The sequence below is a fragment of the Aulostomus chinensis genome, chromosome 8 (genome assembly GCF_037954235.1).
Source record: "Aulostomus chinensis isolate RoL2024-O1b breed Wild chromosome 8, RoL_Achi_v1.0, whole genome shotgun sequence".
NCBI lineage: Eukaryota > Metazoa > Chordata > Actinopteri > Syngnathiformes > Aulostomidae > Aulostomus > Aulostomus chinensis.
In genome coordinates this window covers 26,447,174-26,464,723 of record NC_141327.1, presented here as the reverse complement: position 1 = coordinate 26,464,723, position 17,550 = coordinate 26,447,174, and the positions used below count along the sequence as shown (strand labels likewise).

The following is a 17,550-nucleotide window of genomic DNA, read 5'->3' as shown; positions in this document are numbered from 1 at the left end:
GGACACGGTTTCCCTTTAATATCGCAGACATAGTCGATATTTCTGAATAATGAGGGACTGTTTGTGCCTCCTCCTCTCCAGGGCTCTGAGGGATTCCCTGGAACACTGGGAACTCTGGGAGAGAAAGGGAAGAAAGTGAGTTTCAAATCCTGTTTTTGAATTCATAAATCAGACTTTTTCCTGTCTTACATCCTCCTCCTCTTTGTGTCACTACCCAGGGTCCTTCAGGACAACCAGGAAGTGCAGGCCAGAGGGGTCCAAATGTGAGTGCTGTAGCTCATACATTTCCTACTTCAGTGACAATAAACTGACACCTTTTTTGAAGTTGAATGCAGGCGAGCCAGGCGGAGGAAGCGGAAGTCCTTCCTCTCCATTCGCTCCTTTGACTGCTGTTTTTCTTGCTAACAGGCTGTTTCTTTGACATTTTGGTTCAAATGTAACGTTTCTTGTCTGTTTCCTGAGTTTGCCTGCTTGGATTTATTTTTAAAGGTGTGAAATGATTGTTTTGGTAGCCTTCAACTTAGAGCTGGGTGATAGCGACCTCTGAAAAGACACTGATATATTGAGGCTTCATCCTGATGTATACAATCCTTTCCTCAATTAGAGCTTCCAGTCACTTTAAAAAAGATCATTACAGGTGACACAGCCAATCAATTTATGGACATCGGGGCTGCTTTTTTTCCCCCCTGAATTTTCTGAACACAAACAAAATCTGCTTATTATTTCTTCATACTGTAAAGACTCTTTCTCTTTTCTCCCTATTTTTTCAAGAGAGCTGGCTAGTATCTGTGAACAGGCTGGTAACATGTATGTTTCAGTAAATGCAACAGCAGTGGATCCACTACTGGTCAGTAGTTTTAGAACAACCCTGTTTTCCTGCTTTTTTATTGAAATTTTAACATCTCGGCGCGTCTTTGTTGACAAGCCAAATCCTCTTTCAGCTTGTCTTTTGATCGGATTTTGGCACGAGTTCAGTCAGTTTCTGTTTGATGGTCGAGGTCTGAAACTGTCCTCGCCGACACCTTGGCTTCCCTCGCACTTCCTTTTATGTAATGACTTCCACTTTGAAGGCCTCAAATGGTCTTCGTTAACCGCCTTTTTCTGGCCGTGATTTTAAAATGCACGACCTCCTGCAGTGAAATAATGTGTCAGAGGGTGCAGTAACAGTCTGTGCCAACGATGTTTTAATACGGACAGACTGCTTGTTAATTCAGCATCGGAAGTTTCAAGACTTTCAAAACCTCATTTGCTTCCAAACTGGAAGATACCTTTTTTTTTTTTCTTCTTCTTTTTTTTTATAAATCATTCTGAACATCACTTTTCAGTTTTTTTTGTTGACATAAGTGTTTTTATTTATCCATCTGCTGTTTGGGACGGTCAACAACTTTTTAACAAGTGGTATATTTTTAGATTAATACTTCACTTACTCTTTACTACATTCTATTATGTTAAACTGGTAATTTTTCCATACTTTTCACAGATCCGACCTCAGGGAGAAGTGCTGATGACGATTATTATTATCATTTTTTAACCTTAAAAACCTTTTACCTTTACAGGAATGCAAAGTCCCAAGTCGTTATCTAATCAACGCATTTGTATTTATCACACTCGGAACCTAACTGGATACACAATCACTTCCTACCAAAAAAAATCAAGGTTTTATTTCGTCTATTTTTATGACTGTTTTCACTATTAGCTCTATTTATCCATCCATTTTCTACTGCTTATCCTGTTAAGGGGGCGGCACGGTGGTGCAGTGGTCAGCACTGTCGCCTCCAGCAAGAGGGTTCTGGGTTCGAGCCCCGGCTCCAGCACGGGATCTTTCTGTGTGGAGTCTGCATGTTCTCCCTGTTCCTGTGTGGGTTCTCTCTGGTACTCCAGCTTCCTCCCACAGTCCAAAAACATCAGGAGGGGACGAGGCTGATTGATACTCTAAATTGACCGTAGGTGTGAGAGCCAATGTTTGTCTGTCTCTATGTGTTGGCCCTGCCATGGACTGGTGACTCATCGAGGATGAACCCTGCCTCTCGCCTGAAGGCTGCTGGGATAGGCGCCCCCCCCGTGACCCTGAACAGGATAAGCGGTAGAAAATGGATGGATGGATGGATGGGTAGAACCCACACAGGCACAGGCAGAACATGAAAACTCCACACAGACTCTGCAAGAGCACCACCATGCCACCCTGTATGAATGCTATGTAAACTTAAAAAAATACTAAGTAGCAGAAGTGAATAAACATGTTAATAAAATAATGAATGAAATATTTTTTGGATGAATATTAACGCGTCCGTCGTAACGATCACGTCCAGTTTTACAGACTTTTCCTCTTCCTCCTCATCTCATCTCCTCCTCTCCTCTTTTTTTTTTTTCTGGTACATTTCTTCTGGTATATTTCAGAGTAAAAACAAATCGGTTGTTCACTGAAAAATGGGTTTATACTGATTGTATGAAAAATGATTCATATTTATTCAGCTCATCAGCCAAACCCATAATTGGTGGAGCCCTACTGGGATGTCAGAAAACGTCTCTGGCTGCCCCCGATACTACAATATTAGGAGCAGCGTCATGGATTGTGAGACGTCACTGAATATTTTGTGACAATCTGGCAAAAAAAAAAAGACCCATGACCCCCAAACTCAGCATCGCGCTCCCTTGAGACACCAACAACGTACATGCCAAGTGTGATGTCATTAGACTGAGCGGTTGTTGAGATGATGGAGCCTCAGTCAGCCGTACAAACAGACGCCGTTCAAGTTAGAAGACTGAGGCAGATTTGCCATCCATCTGCTTTGACTGGAAAACATTTTAGGGTCCAATGTTCAATGTAAATAAAATTGACTGGGGATCTGTTTGAACCCCCTGTCCCGGCGTTGGTTTCACACTGTTCCTTCCCCGGCAGGGTGCTCGAGGTGCCAGGGGGGCAAAAGGGCCTACAGGGAAACCAGGAGAAAAGGTCAGGCGACTCTCCTCTCAGGTGTTGCAGCCTGTCAGTTAATACTGATGGTTGAATAGGTGGACAGCATTAGCTCACCGGGTTCTCTTGTCCTTGTTCATGTCCTCAGGGGGCCTCAGGACACGACGGGCCCCCAGGATCCCCTGGAGAGAGGGTAGGATAGATACGGTGTATACATCCATTGATTAAACAGCTGATTGATCACCTGTTGTACTGACTGTTCATGTTTTTTAGGGACCACAAGGGCCACAGGGACGGAATGGAGAACCAGGACCTAAAGGATCAAGTGTGAGTGACAAAGTCGTATCTACTTGAAACTGTGTGAACCAGGAGGAAACGTTCCTTCACAGTTCCCTGCTGATGGGATTGCAGTTGTATTTTTCAGGAGTAAAATCAAAAGTATAAAATACTCTGTGTACATTTCTTACTAGTAGACAAAATGTTGAATTATACCGCCAAGAGTATTTTTTCAAGACAATAAGAATATGGTTAGAAAGTGTTATTCATACACTGTTCTTCTTCTGATCCCAGCCATTCATTCATCCTTTTTTTTTTGTCACGAAACAGACTCACCTGACCATTGTATACAGAGAAAATATCAACTATAATAATCCTCATAGTGAAAAGTAAACACGATATTACATCTTACAATGTCGCCAGCCTCAGCAGCCAGTTATCTGATCGTGTCTCGTTAGAGAGAGATGGCGGCTCCCTGAGCTATGACGGGGAGTGTGAAATATCGTTATTGTTTTATACGGTGGCTCTGATAACGGTAATAATTCGCTGCGGTGCTGAGATCAGCGGTCACATTTCATCACCTCCTGATCAGTATTGTCCGTTCTGTACTGGCTGAAAAACTGCAGAACCTGCAGAGGACACTTCCTGCATACAAATGTGAATATTTGACAGCTCGATGAATAACATACAACCAGGGTCAAACAAAAGATACTCGGGATTATTTACAATGCCTTTTGGACCTCTCATCTTTAAATTCTCAGACGCATGAACTTTGCCTCAGTTGTGTTTCTCTCTTGTGTCTTTAGTTGTGTTGTCATCCTACTGTATCTTAAGTCTGTCCCCAATAATCATCTGTTGTTTTCCCTCATGAGGTTGATTAAGTTTGTTTCATTTGTTTGAATTATTCATGGTGTGACTGCAATTACACCGCTGAAACTCTAGTTGGTGTCAGGGCCAACAGGGCATTCTAATGAGCTCAATCATATACTTCAAACAACGGCGGCTGAAACGCAGCAGATCGTTTGGGAAAAAATGGAACCAATAAATAGTGAAGGACCAACAGTTGCATTTACTGACATGAATATGACAAAGGAAGCAGCTCCGACCGGAGGAGAGGAGCTGCAGTAAGAGGGAGTGTGTGGAAATGAGATGCAGATTGTGGTTCCACAACATGCAGTTACATTTCTGGTGAAGTGGGCCGGCGCACATGCGTGTGGCTGATTTCCCCAATGTGACTTGGAGGTATAAATCGGCTCTTCTTCTTTTTTTTTAGAACCAGATATGCTGATGGATTTTCTCCTATTCAGTCCAAATCATAACTTTTCAAAACAGGTCATTTAGTAGAAGTTCACTCCTCAACTCCTGGCTGAGTTTGTTTATGCGGGATCAAAGTTGCCACATATATAGTTTTCCGTGAACTGCAATTTTGGGGGGGGGTTTTCCTTCACATCCAAATATTAGCTGGCATCAGGGTCACCCTCGGCTCAGAGGTTGGACTCTGCCAATTTTATCACGTAATTTAATAGTTTGCTCCATCTTTGGAGAAGGTCATTTCATCTTTCATCAGTCGATGAAATCAAAAGTGGAAAGCAGCTCAAGTGAGAGTAAAGGCATTCTAATTTCGACTCAATTCCATCAACTGTTAATTGAAACACGGCTAATGTGTGTATGCACGTGTGTGTTCCTTCATGTGTAGGGTCCAGGTGGGAAAGATGGACTTCCAGGTCATCCAGGTCAAAGAGGAGAGCCGGTGAGTCTGAACATTAGATATTAAGTCAGGTGAATTTTATTTACATCGTGCAGGATCACTAATACAGGTGGACCAGTCCAGATGTTTGACCCGTCTCTCTTTGATTACAGGGGTTTCAAGGCAAGACAGGACCTCCAGGACCCTCCGGGGTGGTGGGCCCGCAGGTGAATGCAACATGCCAATCAGCTCTGTCACGTTATATTTTTGTTGCCCTCCACATTTCTATTGATTTTGTAACACGTGTGTATTTCAGGGAAAATCTGGGGAGTCAGGTCCAACAGGGGACCGGGGTCACCCAGGAGCACCAGGAGTACCCGGAGAACACGGTTTACCTGGATCTGCTGGGAAGGAAGGAGGGAAGGTGGGTCCACGTACCCTGTTAAACTCATCACCTTCATCATATAGACTTTTTTTGTGTCTTGATGGTGAAATGTTTCTGGTCAGGGTGATCCTGGTCTCCCAGGGACGCCTGGTAAGAACGGACCTGCAGGACTGAAAGGATTCAGGGGGAGCAGAGGAGCCCCTGGAGTTGTGGTAACAAAAGCAGAAACATACAAATGAACAAATATAGAAATAAGGCCATTTATTCACATTTTAAATGTTATAAATTATAGAGTACGAGTTCTGTTTGATCTGTGCAGGGACCTCCTGGTCTGAAAGGAGGCGCTGGACCAAGTGGAGCCTCAGGAGCCATAGTGAGTCACACAGCTTTGTGCCATGTTCAATATGCTTCTAGAATCAGGTCTTCTTGTGGATGCTGGTATATGTCTTGAGCTGCGCAGGTTTCCAGTGCAGTAATTCCTGTATGTTGTAGCTGGTCCACTTGAACCACAATCAAACAAGGGGGGGAGGATGGAATAAAACCTCAGATACTGGCTGAAGAGTTTTTAGACTGTGTGTGTGTGTGTGTGTGTGTGTGTGTGTGTGTGTGTGTGTGTGCGCGTGTGTGCGCGTGTGTGCGCGTGTGTGCGTGTGTCATTTTGAAGAGTAAAATTCCACCAATCAAATCTGGGCGTTTTCAGACTCAAGTCTGCAGCCTAGAGAGTTACATGGCACCTACCTTGTAACACCATGTGAGATGTGTGTGTTTATTCTTTCACTGACCATCATATCCTGTTTGTAGGGTGCCACTGGTGAGAGAGGTCCTCCAGGATCAGCCGGTGCCATCGGACAGCCTGGGCGGACCGGACCAGGTGGTGGACCAGGACCAATGGGGGAGAAGGGCGAGCCTGTAATTATAACACACTCTTATTTCTGACTTCATGGCATCTTCTTTCAAGATGTGTAGTCAAAGTGTAGTTGAACTTGTTTTTGTTTTTTTGTGTGTGTGTGTTTGTAGCTTTATGCACATTGACAGGTGTTAAATATATGTGTGTGTCCCAGGGAGAGAAGGGTCCCATTGGACCTGCAGGACAGGATGGAGATCAGGGACCCGTAGGCATGCCTGGGGCTACAGGGCCTGCGGGACCTGCAGGAGATGACGGGGATAAGGTAATCTGTGTGTGTCTATGAGCCAAGAGAGGCAGTGTGATAGTGTGTACACTGTGGCCATAAATTGGTTTGGTGTGTGTGTGTGTGTGTGTGTGTGTCCACAGGGAGAGCAGGGAGGACCTGGGCAGAAAGGCAGCAAAGGAGACAAAGGAGAATCGGTGAGTTTGGATCCGGAGAAGAACATCAACGTGGGCTGACAGCAGAACAGCTCTGATCTTCTCCCACTTTTCTTCTCCGTAGGGCCCCCCAGGCCCCACTGGCACTCAAGGGCCCGTTGGTCAGCCTGGACTTCCTGTGAGTCGGTTGTTCTCTCTGTATTCTATTTCCTTCCAAGTATTAGTAAATGGAGCTCCACATTTTGAATTTCTTATGTTGGGAAAACCTCGTTAGATGCAGTCTTTCATGCTCCGTCTTAATTCAGGCGGAGCCACTTCAGTCAGCAAAGACCCCCACAGGGAATAGAACAGGGCCAGCAACAATACAGAATATAAAGGACGAGATGAGGAGGAGGAAGCAGGAAAGGAAGGGTGCATCAGCTGATCATTAGCTGATGAAGCGGGGTTGACTTTGTTGTCTGTCTCGGCTCAGGTGAGTTGCAAAATTGCGCATCTCTGGGTGGGCCAGTGGAGTCGGCTGATGAAGGCCTAAACATGCAGCCTGGTTCCCTCGCCCACATCTACGGGTGGGCAGGGGCTGATTTGGGATTTTTACCGTGAGACTCAGCATCCTCGTGATGTTTTTCTAAGTAAGAAGTTGTGACTGTGCCGCTTCGCTTCTGCCATGAGCCTGTAAACAGACCATAAATAGTATCAAAACAGGTTTTGGCCTCACGAAAATGTTGGATATTAACATCAAGAGAAATTGGGATGCCCTTTTTGAGTGATGTCACATTCTCTCTCCTCTTTATTGTAGGGTTTAGATGGAATGGCAGGGCCACGAGGACAGCAGGGCATGTACGGTCCGAAAGGAGATGAAGGACTTCGTGGCTTCAAGGGTTCTAAAGGACCAATAGGTTTACAGGTGAGCTGTGTACCCTTGTAGGAGTGTTATCTTCTCAGTGGAAAGAACCCATTATGCACACCAGTTCTGATTCCGTGTGTGTGTGTCCTCTTCTTCCAGGGTATGCCAGGCCTGCCAGGGGAAAAGGGTGAGAGTGGACATGTGGGACTGATGGTGAGTTCAAATTCTTGTGAGTCTTTTGTTTTACACCATGTGTCCTTCCCTCACACATTCATCAACTGGCTCTCCTCTACCTGGTTTTAGGGACCACCTGGACAGCAAGGCCCGACTGGTCCTCAAGGACCAATTGGGGGACAGGTAAGACTGACAGACCTCATCTATCCTTTCTGTCCAGCAGCCACTCTGGAGTCTAATGTGATGTGGTCTGTGGTTTACAGGGGCCGGCTGGGCGACCGGGGATGGTGGGGCAGCCAGGTGTAGTTGGAGAGAAGGTAAAGAAACGTATAATTCACCACATACATGTGTGTTTACAATACTTTGTGTGTTTCTTACAACAAATATTTGTCTGTCAGGGGGAGGACGGCGAGGCTGGTGATCCCGGACCAGTTGGTTTTTCAGGAAAGCTCGTGAGTCTTAAGGCGCCGCTCAGATCGAAGATGTCTTCAGATTTGTGCCTGCCATTTTGCATTTCTCATATTCCTCTTATCCCCTCGATTGCTGTAGGGAGAGAAGGGGGACCAGGGTGAGAAGGGAGATACTGGCCCTCCAGGAGCAGCTGGTCCTCCAGGGGCTCGGGGAGCCACGGGAGAGGACGGGGCCAAGGGCAACGCTGTGAGCACCATTTCAACCAGAACACACCGATGCACTGCAGCACTACATGAACCTACGTGATAATGCACAGTGGTGGTGGCTGTGGGGCACTGACAGCTGATTCAACACACTCTGTCGTTCTGTCACTTCAGGGGCCCATCGGTCTCACTGGGGACCTCGGACAGCAGGGAGAGGCTGGACCCAACGTGAGTGTTCCTGCTCCTCTTCCCCTTGTTCACGCGTCTCTAACTCAAAATAATTTGGTTGTTTTGTCCAGCTGCTAGAGAAAAGATTCATGCTGCAGGGCTAAAACTGGAATAGACTCAGCCACAATCAAAACACTTCTTTCTTCCTTACAAAAACAATTGTGATATTGACTCTATTGCTATTTATAATTAAGCAGTGTTTTGCTGTTGATGTGTAAGAGTCACAGCAGGGTTGTAACAATCCAGCGATCAGCATCAATCAAACTCAAAACCAACTGATGCATCATTGTGATGCAGACGTGTGTTTATTTTCATCCAGCTTCAGTTTCTCATCCCAAAAAAAAAATTGTAGTTTTTTTTCTCAAACCATTATTGTTCTGTGCGTTTCAGGGTGTGGACGGTCTACCTGGGACCAAAGGAGACACAGGAGACCCGGGAAAATCTGTGAGCTTCCCTCTTCTAAATCACACAGATACACCGTGACCCAAATATTCTTAACTTCGTAAACATGAAAAAGTTGTGTCACCACTTCCATCGTGTTTCACAGGGACCCCCGGGAGCAGCAGGTGAACCTGGACCACCAGGACCTCCTGGGCGAAGGGTGTGTGTTCTTTTAATTTATGTGTTTCTGACTTTCTGTACCTCAGCTTTACTCAGGATACAAACCATATCAATGATACGCTGACTTGTCGTGCGATGATTCGGGACAGTTTGGGAAGCCGACGACATCGCCGTTTGGATGTAACGACGCTTGTCACAGCAGTAAATTCTAAATTTACATTGAGTTTGAGATGAGGGAAGCAGCAACAGTGCTGACTTAGTTCTAGGCTTTAGGACTCATTCCTACGCCACCCTACAGTCTGTTTGTGCGTCTGTATACAAGCTCCAGGTTCGAATATTTCAATCTTGTCCCTCAGGGTCATTTAGGGAAACCAGGGACGGAGGGAAAGGCTGGCCTGAAAGGAGCAAAGGTGAGAAACAACTCTTTGAATATAGTAACTTCTGAATTGCTCACAGCATCTAACAGCCCCCATGTTATGTTTCCATCACAGGGTAGTCCTGGATTGGAGGGTCCCATAGGGAAGACGGGGCCAGTAGGGCCCCAGGGGCACCCTGGGAAGGCTGGTCCCCAGGGTCTAAGAGGGATCCCCGGGCCAGCAGTAAGTCAACTGAACAAATGCAGGAGTGTATTTGCAGATAAAAGCCATTCTTGAACACCAGATTGTTTGAAACTGCAAAAAACATCATTTAGAAAAAACATTTAAAAATATATCTTGACATAACAACCCAACACCAGCATGAGCAATATTCCTGTTGAAGCCCTCAAGAAATAGTTTCTCTCTGTGTGTTTTTCTCTCAGGGGGAGCAAGGTCTAAATGGACCACCTGGCCAGACAGGACCACCAGGTCCTATGGTAAGATGACATATATCAGATCCCAGTTAATCTTAAAAAAAAAAAACAAAAAAAAACACCATCACAACTAAATCAGAAAAGAAACGAGTTTAATTATTTAAGGTTGATTTCACATTTTTAGTGGTGAATAAGGCCAGCCAGGATGACCGCCAATTATTTGCCTGTCAGGGTGAGAAAGCGCTGGATGTCTGTGTGTGCGCTGGTCTCATGTGATCTTTTCACAACTGTGATCCTCCCAGGGTCCTCCGGGTTTACCAGGACTGAAGGGAGACCCCGGCAGAAAAGGAGACAAGGTGTGTTGACAGGAAACCTGCGCATGCTGAAATGTGTGTCCATTCTACGGTCTTGAATTTTAACCCAAAGAAAGGAAAATTGCGATATGTACCCAGTGGCAACACCAGCAGATGTCAACTGTTAGAACTAAAACGCTGATTGGATTTTAGTTTGTTACTCACATTCTATTTCAAGTTAATAGTTCAACAGTCATTTCATTCCTCACTTTTTCCAAACTTCATCTCAAAAGGTTTTTCTATCATCTGTCATGAAGCGCTTTAATGCTTTTTCATAAAGGTCAAGAACCGCCTCGGGGCCAGCAGGAGAACTTTGGTTGGAGTTTTTTTTTTTTTTTTTTTTTTTCTTCTTCAAATTTTACTGTTTCCATTAACCTTCCCTAATGGGATCCTTTGAAATATGCAATAAAACAAATTAACGGGAGTACGGCGAATCAGAGCTTGACATGACCTGGATCTCACTATGCAGGGTCATGGTGGCCTGATAGGTCTGATCGGACCGCCCGGAGACATCGGAGAGAAGGGGGACAGAGGACTGCCAGGGAACCAGGGAATCCAGGGACCAAAAGGAGACGAGGTACAGTTAATGAAATACACGCGTGCACACGCACACACACACACACACACACACACACACACACACACACACACAGAGCTTGTTTACTCTACGTTGCTTTTATATAAGTTGATAGAGCCATCATGAAAGCACATCTTTTGAGGATGATGCCAGTCATATTCGATACTTTTTGTTCTTCAAATCCTGTAAAAAAAAAAAAAATAAGAAAAGAACAAATAATTAAACAAAAGGTGAAGGTTGTACTTCGGTTCTTGTGGCTCAATTTCCCCAAAATTCAGAGAAATGTCAGCCTCATCTCCTATTCAGGAGATTCACTTGTCCTCTCTGAAAGTTTTGTTCCTTCTGTGTTTGATATCAGGGACAAGTTGGCCCGTCGGGTCCGACCGGCCCCCCTGGCCCCACAGGTCTATCTGTGAGTAAAAAAGTGAATCCTCATAATAGATGCACTCATCCTTCTATTGACATCTCTTCTTTAACATCTTTACCTTCCTCGCAGGGTGCTATAGGCACAAAGGGTTCTAAAGGAAACCAGGTAAGTGTTCTTCATCAGATTAAATCAGACGGTTCTGTCTCTTTGGAGCCACGTACCAACCCACTACAGCTCTGAACTGATTGGCATGTTTTATGGGTGAATTTAGGGTCCAATTGGTCCCAGGGGAGACAACGGTCCTGCGGGACCTCCAGGACCACCGGTGAGTCTGTGCTGACAATGATGCCAGAGGATCATCGCCAGTGTACCTGGTGTGACGTCACGTCTCCCTTTCTCACCTTTGTCACCATTTGTTACTGTCCTTCACCTCTCGTCCCTCTCACCTCTCCCCAGGGATTGCCAGCTGTTGGTATGGCCCCTCTGCCAGAACGGGGGCGGAGAAGGCGAGCCCACATCTTGGATGGTGCTGCATTTGAAGATGAGGGGGAGGAGGAGGTGCTTGACGGAGGAGAAGAGGAATGGATGCAGGAGGATCAAGCGGAGCAGGGTGAAGGGATGAAGGAGGGCCAAGGCATGGAAGAGGTGTTTGCATCTCTGTCCTCTATGAAGGTGGAGGTGGAGGGTCTGCGTAACCCACAGGGGACCTACCACAGCCCCGCCCGCACCTGCAAAGAGCTGTGGCTCCTTCACCCAGAGCTCCCCAACGGTACATAAGCAGTTTATGCATATGGCCATCTGTTAATAAAAGCTGACTGCCTGCATGACTCATTTTCCCTCCCCGCCTTTTCCTTTCTCGCTGTCTTTTTGTCTCTCACCAGGTGAGTACTGGATAGATCCCAACCAGGGTTGCCATAGAGACTCCTTCAAGGTGTTCTGCAACTTCACAGCACAGGGAGAGACGTGTTTGTACCCTGACAAGAAGTTTCAGTCGGTAAGTTGAACATTTGATAAACTGTTCAAAGCCAGCGTGAAACTTTGCCAACAACTGTCTGAGACAGATTATTATTGGCTCATCCTCTGTGTGCCGACAGGTGAAGCTCGCCGCCTGGAAAGGGGAAACGCCAGGTACCTGGTACAGTAAATTCAGGAAAGGAAAACAGGTAAAGTGCAATGATTCACGCCAATTCAGATCAGTGACATGCATTGAAAAATGCCTTTTGGGGGGGGGTTAGTGAAAATTGCAACAGTGTGAACTGGTTAGATTGAACTTCTTGCCTGAGGTCTTACGGGACCCACATGATCAAATTGTGTCAACTGCCAAGTGCATTGAGACAGAGAGAGAGAGAAAAAGAGAGGACCTCCACTTGATGAATGCAGTTAAAACAAATACCATTTTTTAAAAAAAGCAGCTTTCACATCCTTCATGTATGAGTACTGAACAAAAAAACAACAGCAGCAGTACCGGCTTTGTTGTGTGAAGACCAGAGGAGCTACTCAACCTTACACCGACATCGTGACTTCCACTGAGATGCCGTATCATAGCAACCTGTCTAAGCTGCACCACCTGAGTGCCCTCAAAGGTTCCCAACAGTCATTTCTATCTGGGAAAAAGCATTTGAGTGGATACGTGACATAAGAATCCACTCTCCATTCTACTGGTTCATTATTTCAATCAGTTTTGTCATTGATCATCAATTCATCAGTTCTGTGTGACCTTCTCATCTCGTGCGTGGCCCCTCCAGTTCACCTACACTGGGTCGGACGGCGTTCCAATCCATGTCGTCCAGTTGAATTTCCTGAAGCTCCTGAGCGCGACAGCAAAACAAACCTTCACCCACCACTGCCTCAACTCTGCTGCCTGGCTGCACGCCGCCACCCGTAGCCACGAACACGCGCTGCGCTTCAGAGCTAGCGACGGCGAGGAGCTGACACATGAGAACACGCATTACATCAGCGCAGTGTACGACGGGTGTCAGGTGAGTCAAACAGACGTGAGTTCCAGTGTGAACGCGCACCTTTGCTCGTTTTGTTGATCACTCTGTTGTTCTTCTCTGTCGCAGACACGCTCGGGACAGGAGAGGACGGTGTTGGAAATAGACGCCCCGCTCTCCAATTCGCTCCCCATCATCGACGTAGGTGTTTCCGATTTCGGAAACGGAAACCAGAAATTCGGTTTTCAAGTTGGTCCAGTCTGCTACAACGGTTAACCAAACTCAGGAAGCCGCCAACAGGAGTAATTTAAAAGGAAAAGAGCCAGAGACATTTTTTTATATATGCAAGGAAAAACAGCATTCAAGACTTCGCTGGTGCCACATATTTATACGTCAAATTACCTACAACAGTGTTCCTTCATCGAAACTTTCCACACTCACACACACACACACACACACACACACACACACACATCCACTGAAACTGTCTTTAACTGGTCCTGTTACTGTCAACGCTGTCCTCAGCTACATTTCTTTCATTCCCCTGAAGGAGCGGGTGGTGCTGTCGGTTTTACCTGTGCCTTGTTACACATTCATTGATCTTTATATCTATGCACTTAGTTCACGTCTCCTCATCGTCACAACCACAACAGTGAATCATCTGCCAGAAAAAAAAGAAGAAAACAAAAAGAGAAAAACACCAGCAGCAGAGTTCAGCCATGTTGTCCTGTGTTATCATCAAACCTCAATTTGTTGTGTTGTTATTAACTTTTATGCGTGTTGTTGTCATTTTGTTGTTCGAATTACTGTGTGTGATGTATATTGGAGTGTAATTCATCACGGTGCTATTATGTAGCTCCTTGCAGAGTACATTATTTTGTAAAAGGGAACTGGGGCAGTGCATTTTTTTTGTATTGTGAAACTGTGTTTTATATTGTTAACATTATAATAATAATAATAATAATAACAGATGAAACTGTGCTACATGAATGCCTCAAATTCTTTCTATACATGTTTGTACGAGGAAGTGACTGAGTAAAATATTTTAATAAAAGTACATAATGTACATTTAAGTTAACGTGACGGGATGTTGTCTCATCGAGGGCAGAAGAACCTCGTCAGTGTGCTCCTTTGCAGACTTTCCCTCTCTAGATGGGAACTGTTCCTTTTTGGCTGGCTTTCCATGCGTGAAACAAGGCCATCCAACATTTCAAAGCAGTACTTCACACAAAAGTGCGTGTATTTTGCCTCTCAAATGCTCACAGGTTGGTGTCTTTAGATCCCAAAGAGATTTTTGCCTCCTGCATCACCTCCTTGTAACTCCAGAGTGCAGAAAGCACCGGTTGTTTACATTCAGTTTAAAACTAATAGCTGCTGATGGCTAAAAACAGGAGAAAACAAGAGCAAAAAGGCCCCAAACTACCCCTTTACTCCCAAGGAACTGTGTTCTGTACCTAGCCATATTATCATTCATCGACAAACACTTGGATTTCCTCTTTGGTGTTCATTCACGGTAGCACCGAGTGTGACCAGCTGGAGCATTCGGCTGAGCCAAGTCGCTAGTGCTTGATCACGGTGGCGGGGGACTGGAAGAGAAGGAAATTTAAACAACATCTTCACAAGCTCGAGATGCCTGCTGGTGAGTGGTACTTCTGGGTGAAGTATCACTTAAATTCAAATGCCTGGGCCTCACCTGACCCCTCTCTTTCACATTGGCTCACTTTAACCTTCCCTGAAGCTTCACAAGTCTGAATAACATTACTTATCCTACTTAACGACTGGAGCTGTCTGTGTAAGTGAACATTTGGTAAATATCCCCTGATGACCTTGTTGAAGATTTAGTTCCATCACCTCCAGAGGACAATTTGTCATCTTTTGTAAAGACTCTATTATAATTTAATCCGTTTTAGAGAACATGGACACGCTCCGTGAACAAACACACCCACTGCTCCACCCAGGCAGCGGCAGGGTAAAGGAGCCCCGCTCACTTCAGCTGTGTTGAGAGAAGGTGCTGTTGTTCCTTCACTTTCCCATTCCATATTTTTTGGTCCAGGGAATTGAATTGTCAACCTTTTGGAACCAGCCTTCTCAAAGCTTGAGACCACAGCTGCCTCAGAAATAAATCATCTTCTTTTGAGGTCACCGGCTACCGACCTGTTTCGAACCCGCCTTTCGGAGGCATCCTGACCCTTATATGCTATGCTGACACTGACAGGACTTGTGAGCAGTTTTTCAACTGGTAAGATAAAAACATCAACAAGCACACATAAATCATTCACACTTTGAGCTGCCATTAACCTGAGATGTAAGTTTTAGTGGGTGGAAGGAACTCATCAGGCCATCTGTAATGTTAGATGTTGATATTTGGTCAAATTGTGGTTTAAAGTGGTGGCAAAGACCACACCATCAGAGTTGCGTGTTTACCGAGGAGGATTCATAATTAGAGGCTAGAGAACACTTCCGGCTTTTAAGTCTTTCAAATGTAAATAATGAAGGCCCATGTGATGTGAATTTTAATCATCTCTTGATGTTGGTATTTTGCAGGTTTAAGGTTCAACTCGGAAGCTTTGTGTTTTTTTTTTTTTTTTTTTTTTTAAATTCTTTAAAAAAAAGAGAGTTTAATTCCAAAATCATGACTCAAATAAATTCTGCAATGAAATCTTGATAATTTTTCAATTTCCTCTGTGACAGGTGAACTGCAGTATATGTACTCTGGAATCTCACTTAAATACTGCACAGATGATTAGGTACTTCATCCTCCCCTGAGTAAAAGTAGAGCGGTACGATAACGCCGGAGCACTGCCTAAGCACCTGTAGTAAATAAGCGGTTGACGATCCACTCAGTGCCTCCTAACTTATCAGTGAAACCTCTAATGATGTCCTCAAAGCAGTTGGAAGCCAGCACAGGGATGAAAATGGTGTTAAAGTGCACTTTTAACCAACAACAAAGTGTTTTATAAGTGCAAATGTGGGCAGGAGATGGGTTGAAATAAAGGATTGAGTATCTTTTTTTTCTTTCTTTTTTTTTAGGTCAAACTGACTTTAGAAATATTTCAATTAGAATAAATCCTCTCTAATGTTGAGTTAAAGATGATCCTATCAGTCAAATGGCTGATATCTGACATGAAGCCAGACTTCGCTATTAGTTTTCAGAAAGTAAGGGCTACAGTATTCACTAAGCGCAGCAGCTACAGCATACATCATTCATACATCCGCTTTGTTCCCCTCACATGTGGCGTGTGACGAGGCTCAAACATTAATGAGCGGGGGTGCATGGAGAGAGAGAGACATTCTAACAGTCACATTATTCGTCTCAGTTACACCCAAACACGGCAATCTGCTCTTGGATGAAGACACCGGAAGACGTTCTGCATCCTACGAAGCGTCCAGGTGTTTAGCCTCTGTGGGGGTCATTATAAAGCATGAGGCCCGTTGATCTCAGCAGTCTGGTCAAAGTTGTTATGCTGGACAGCTGGAATTTGAAACGAAAAGTGCAAATACTCATGTTTCAGTTGAGGGTTTATCATCTTCAAAAAGCCAAAAGTCACCTCCAGTTCTGAGTTTATTTTGTGGGCATTCTCACGCCTCTTAAAACTGATAAAGCCAAAACCTTGAGAGTTCCCATTGTCGTCTGTCATAACACAGACAAGTGTGGTGTTTCCTAGGCAACAGAGAGACGATACCCTGACGATCCTGTGTTGGTGTCAATATTGACGCATCTGAAACAATTACAGCAATTTGTTAGTATGCATTACCTACAAATTACAGCAATACTGAGGTGTGTGTCATCATCTGAAGTACTCCCGCCATCAGAATAGCTTTCAAAGCATTTTTTAATACAGAGATAAATACGTTCTTTTGTGATCCTTTGCAGGGCTCAAACACATTTTCACATAGAGACACAACATGAAAAGACTTTGTTAAACTCAGTGCCTGTCCACAAAAAGTAAAAGATAAATGAAATAATTTTATGAAATCTAAATAAAACAGACATGCATGCAGACATATGGCCAACACAGTTATTATGATTTTTGGGCAGGACCGTCACCATACATCAAACATAGTGGGCTTGATTCTTCACACACTTCCAGTTGTTGGTTATTTATCAGCATCGCAATCAATTTCTCGCTGCCTGAAATATCACCATGTGTTGGTTCTCTGTCTGTTGTGCTGTAGCTTCACATCTCCAGACCCAGCAGAGCCACTGCTCAGGTGCATTCACCCATGTAAAAACTATCCAGTGCTGCCTGTGTTCATATATAATCATCCCTTCCTTCAACACATCCTTCCACTTGCTCCCTCTTTCACCTTGTCCAGGACACTTGTCATCATTCATCAGCGCTGTTGCTCCACAGCTGGGGGGGGGTTCAGTCACTTCAGAGGCTTGGCAAGAGAGGTGTGCAGCCTCCTACGACCCCTGAAGTAGACGTCTCTCCGGGGTCAAAGCATGCTGTTTGTTTTTTACGCCTGGGGTGAGGCAAAACCTGGGTCAAGACCAGGAGGACGTGACCGAGGGGGAACTGTGGGTCCACCTGCAACCCTGTGGGTGCTGCAGCTGCTC

At 44.9% G+C, this 17,550-nt stretch overlaps 1 protein-coding gene across 2 annotated transcripts in view; it reads left to right on the top strand.

The window, feature by feature from the left end:
• The window catches only part of LOC147257830 (uncharacterized), a 50,558-nt gene extending 36,520 nt beyond the window's left edge, over positions 1-14,038 (top strand). For both annotated transcript variants that reach the window (XM_086212014.1, XM_086212013.1), the window contains exons 31-66: positions 82-135; positions 219-263; positions 2,900-2,953; positions 3,063-3,107; positions 3,188-3,241; positions 4,887-4,940; positions 5,051-5,104; positions 5,194-5,301; positions 5,385-5,474; positions 5,582-5,635; positions 6,064-6,171; positions 6,324-6,431; positions 6,536-6,589; positions 6,672-6,725; positions 7,344-7,451; positions 7,551-7,604; positions 7,695-7,748; positions 7,829-7,882; positions 7,964-8,017; positions 8,115-8,222; positions 8,354-8,407; positions 8,798-8,851; positions 8,955-9,008; positions 9,325-9,378; positions 9,460-9,567; positions 9,768-9,821; positions 10,061-10,114; positions 10,581-10,688; positions 11,047-11,100; positions 11,185-11,220; positions 11,327-11,380; positions 11,512-11,824; positions 11,937-12,049; positions 12,150-12,218; positions 12,801-13,034; positions 13,119-14,038. In XM_086212014.1, the coding sequence (XP_086068140.1) occupies positions 82-135; positions 219-263; positions 2,900-2,953; positions 3,063-3,107; positions 3,188-3,241; positions 4,887-4,940; positions 5,051-5,104; positions 5,194-5,301; positions 5,385-5,474; positions 5,582-5,635; positions 6,064-6,171; positions 6,324-6,431; positions 6,536-6,589; positions 6,672-6,725; positions 7,344-7,451; positions 7,551-7,604; positions 7,695-7,748; positions 7,829-7,882; positions 7,964-8,017; positions 8,115-8,222; positions 8,354-8,407; positions 8,798-8,851; positions 8,955-9,008; positions 9,325-9,378; positions 9,460-9,567; positions 9,768-9,821; positions 10,061-10,114; positions 10,581-10,688; positions 11,047-11,100; positions 11,185-11,220; positions 11,327-11,380; positions 11,512-11,824; positions 11,937-12,049; positions 12,150-12,218; positions 12,801-13,034; positions 13,119-13,265 (2,928 nt within the window). In that variant the 3' untranslated portion in view covers positions 13,266-14,038. The remainder of the gene's footprint in view (positions 1-81; positions 136-218; positions 264-2,899; positions 2,954-3,062; positions 3,108-3,187; positions 3,242-4,886; positions 4,941-5,050; positions 5,105-5,193; positions 5,302-5,384; positions 5,475-5,581; positions 5,636-6,063; positions 6,172-6,323; positions 6,432-6,535; positions 6,590-6,671; positions 6,726-7,343; positions 7,452-7,550; positions 7,605-7,694; positions 7,749-7,828; positions 7,883-7,963; positions 8,018-8,114; positions 8,223-8,353; positions 8,408-8,797; positions 8,852-8,954; positions 9,009-9,324; positions 9,379-9,459; positions 9,568-9,767; positions 9,822-10,060; positions 10,115-10,580; positions 10,689-11,046; positions 11,101-11,184; positions 11,221-11,326; positions 11,381-11,511; positions 11,825-11,936; positions 12,050-12,149; positions 12,219-12,800; positions 13,035-13,118) is intronic.
• Positions 14,039-17,550: the final 3,512 nt, after the last annotated feature.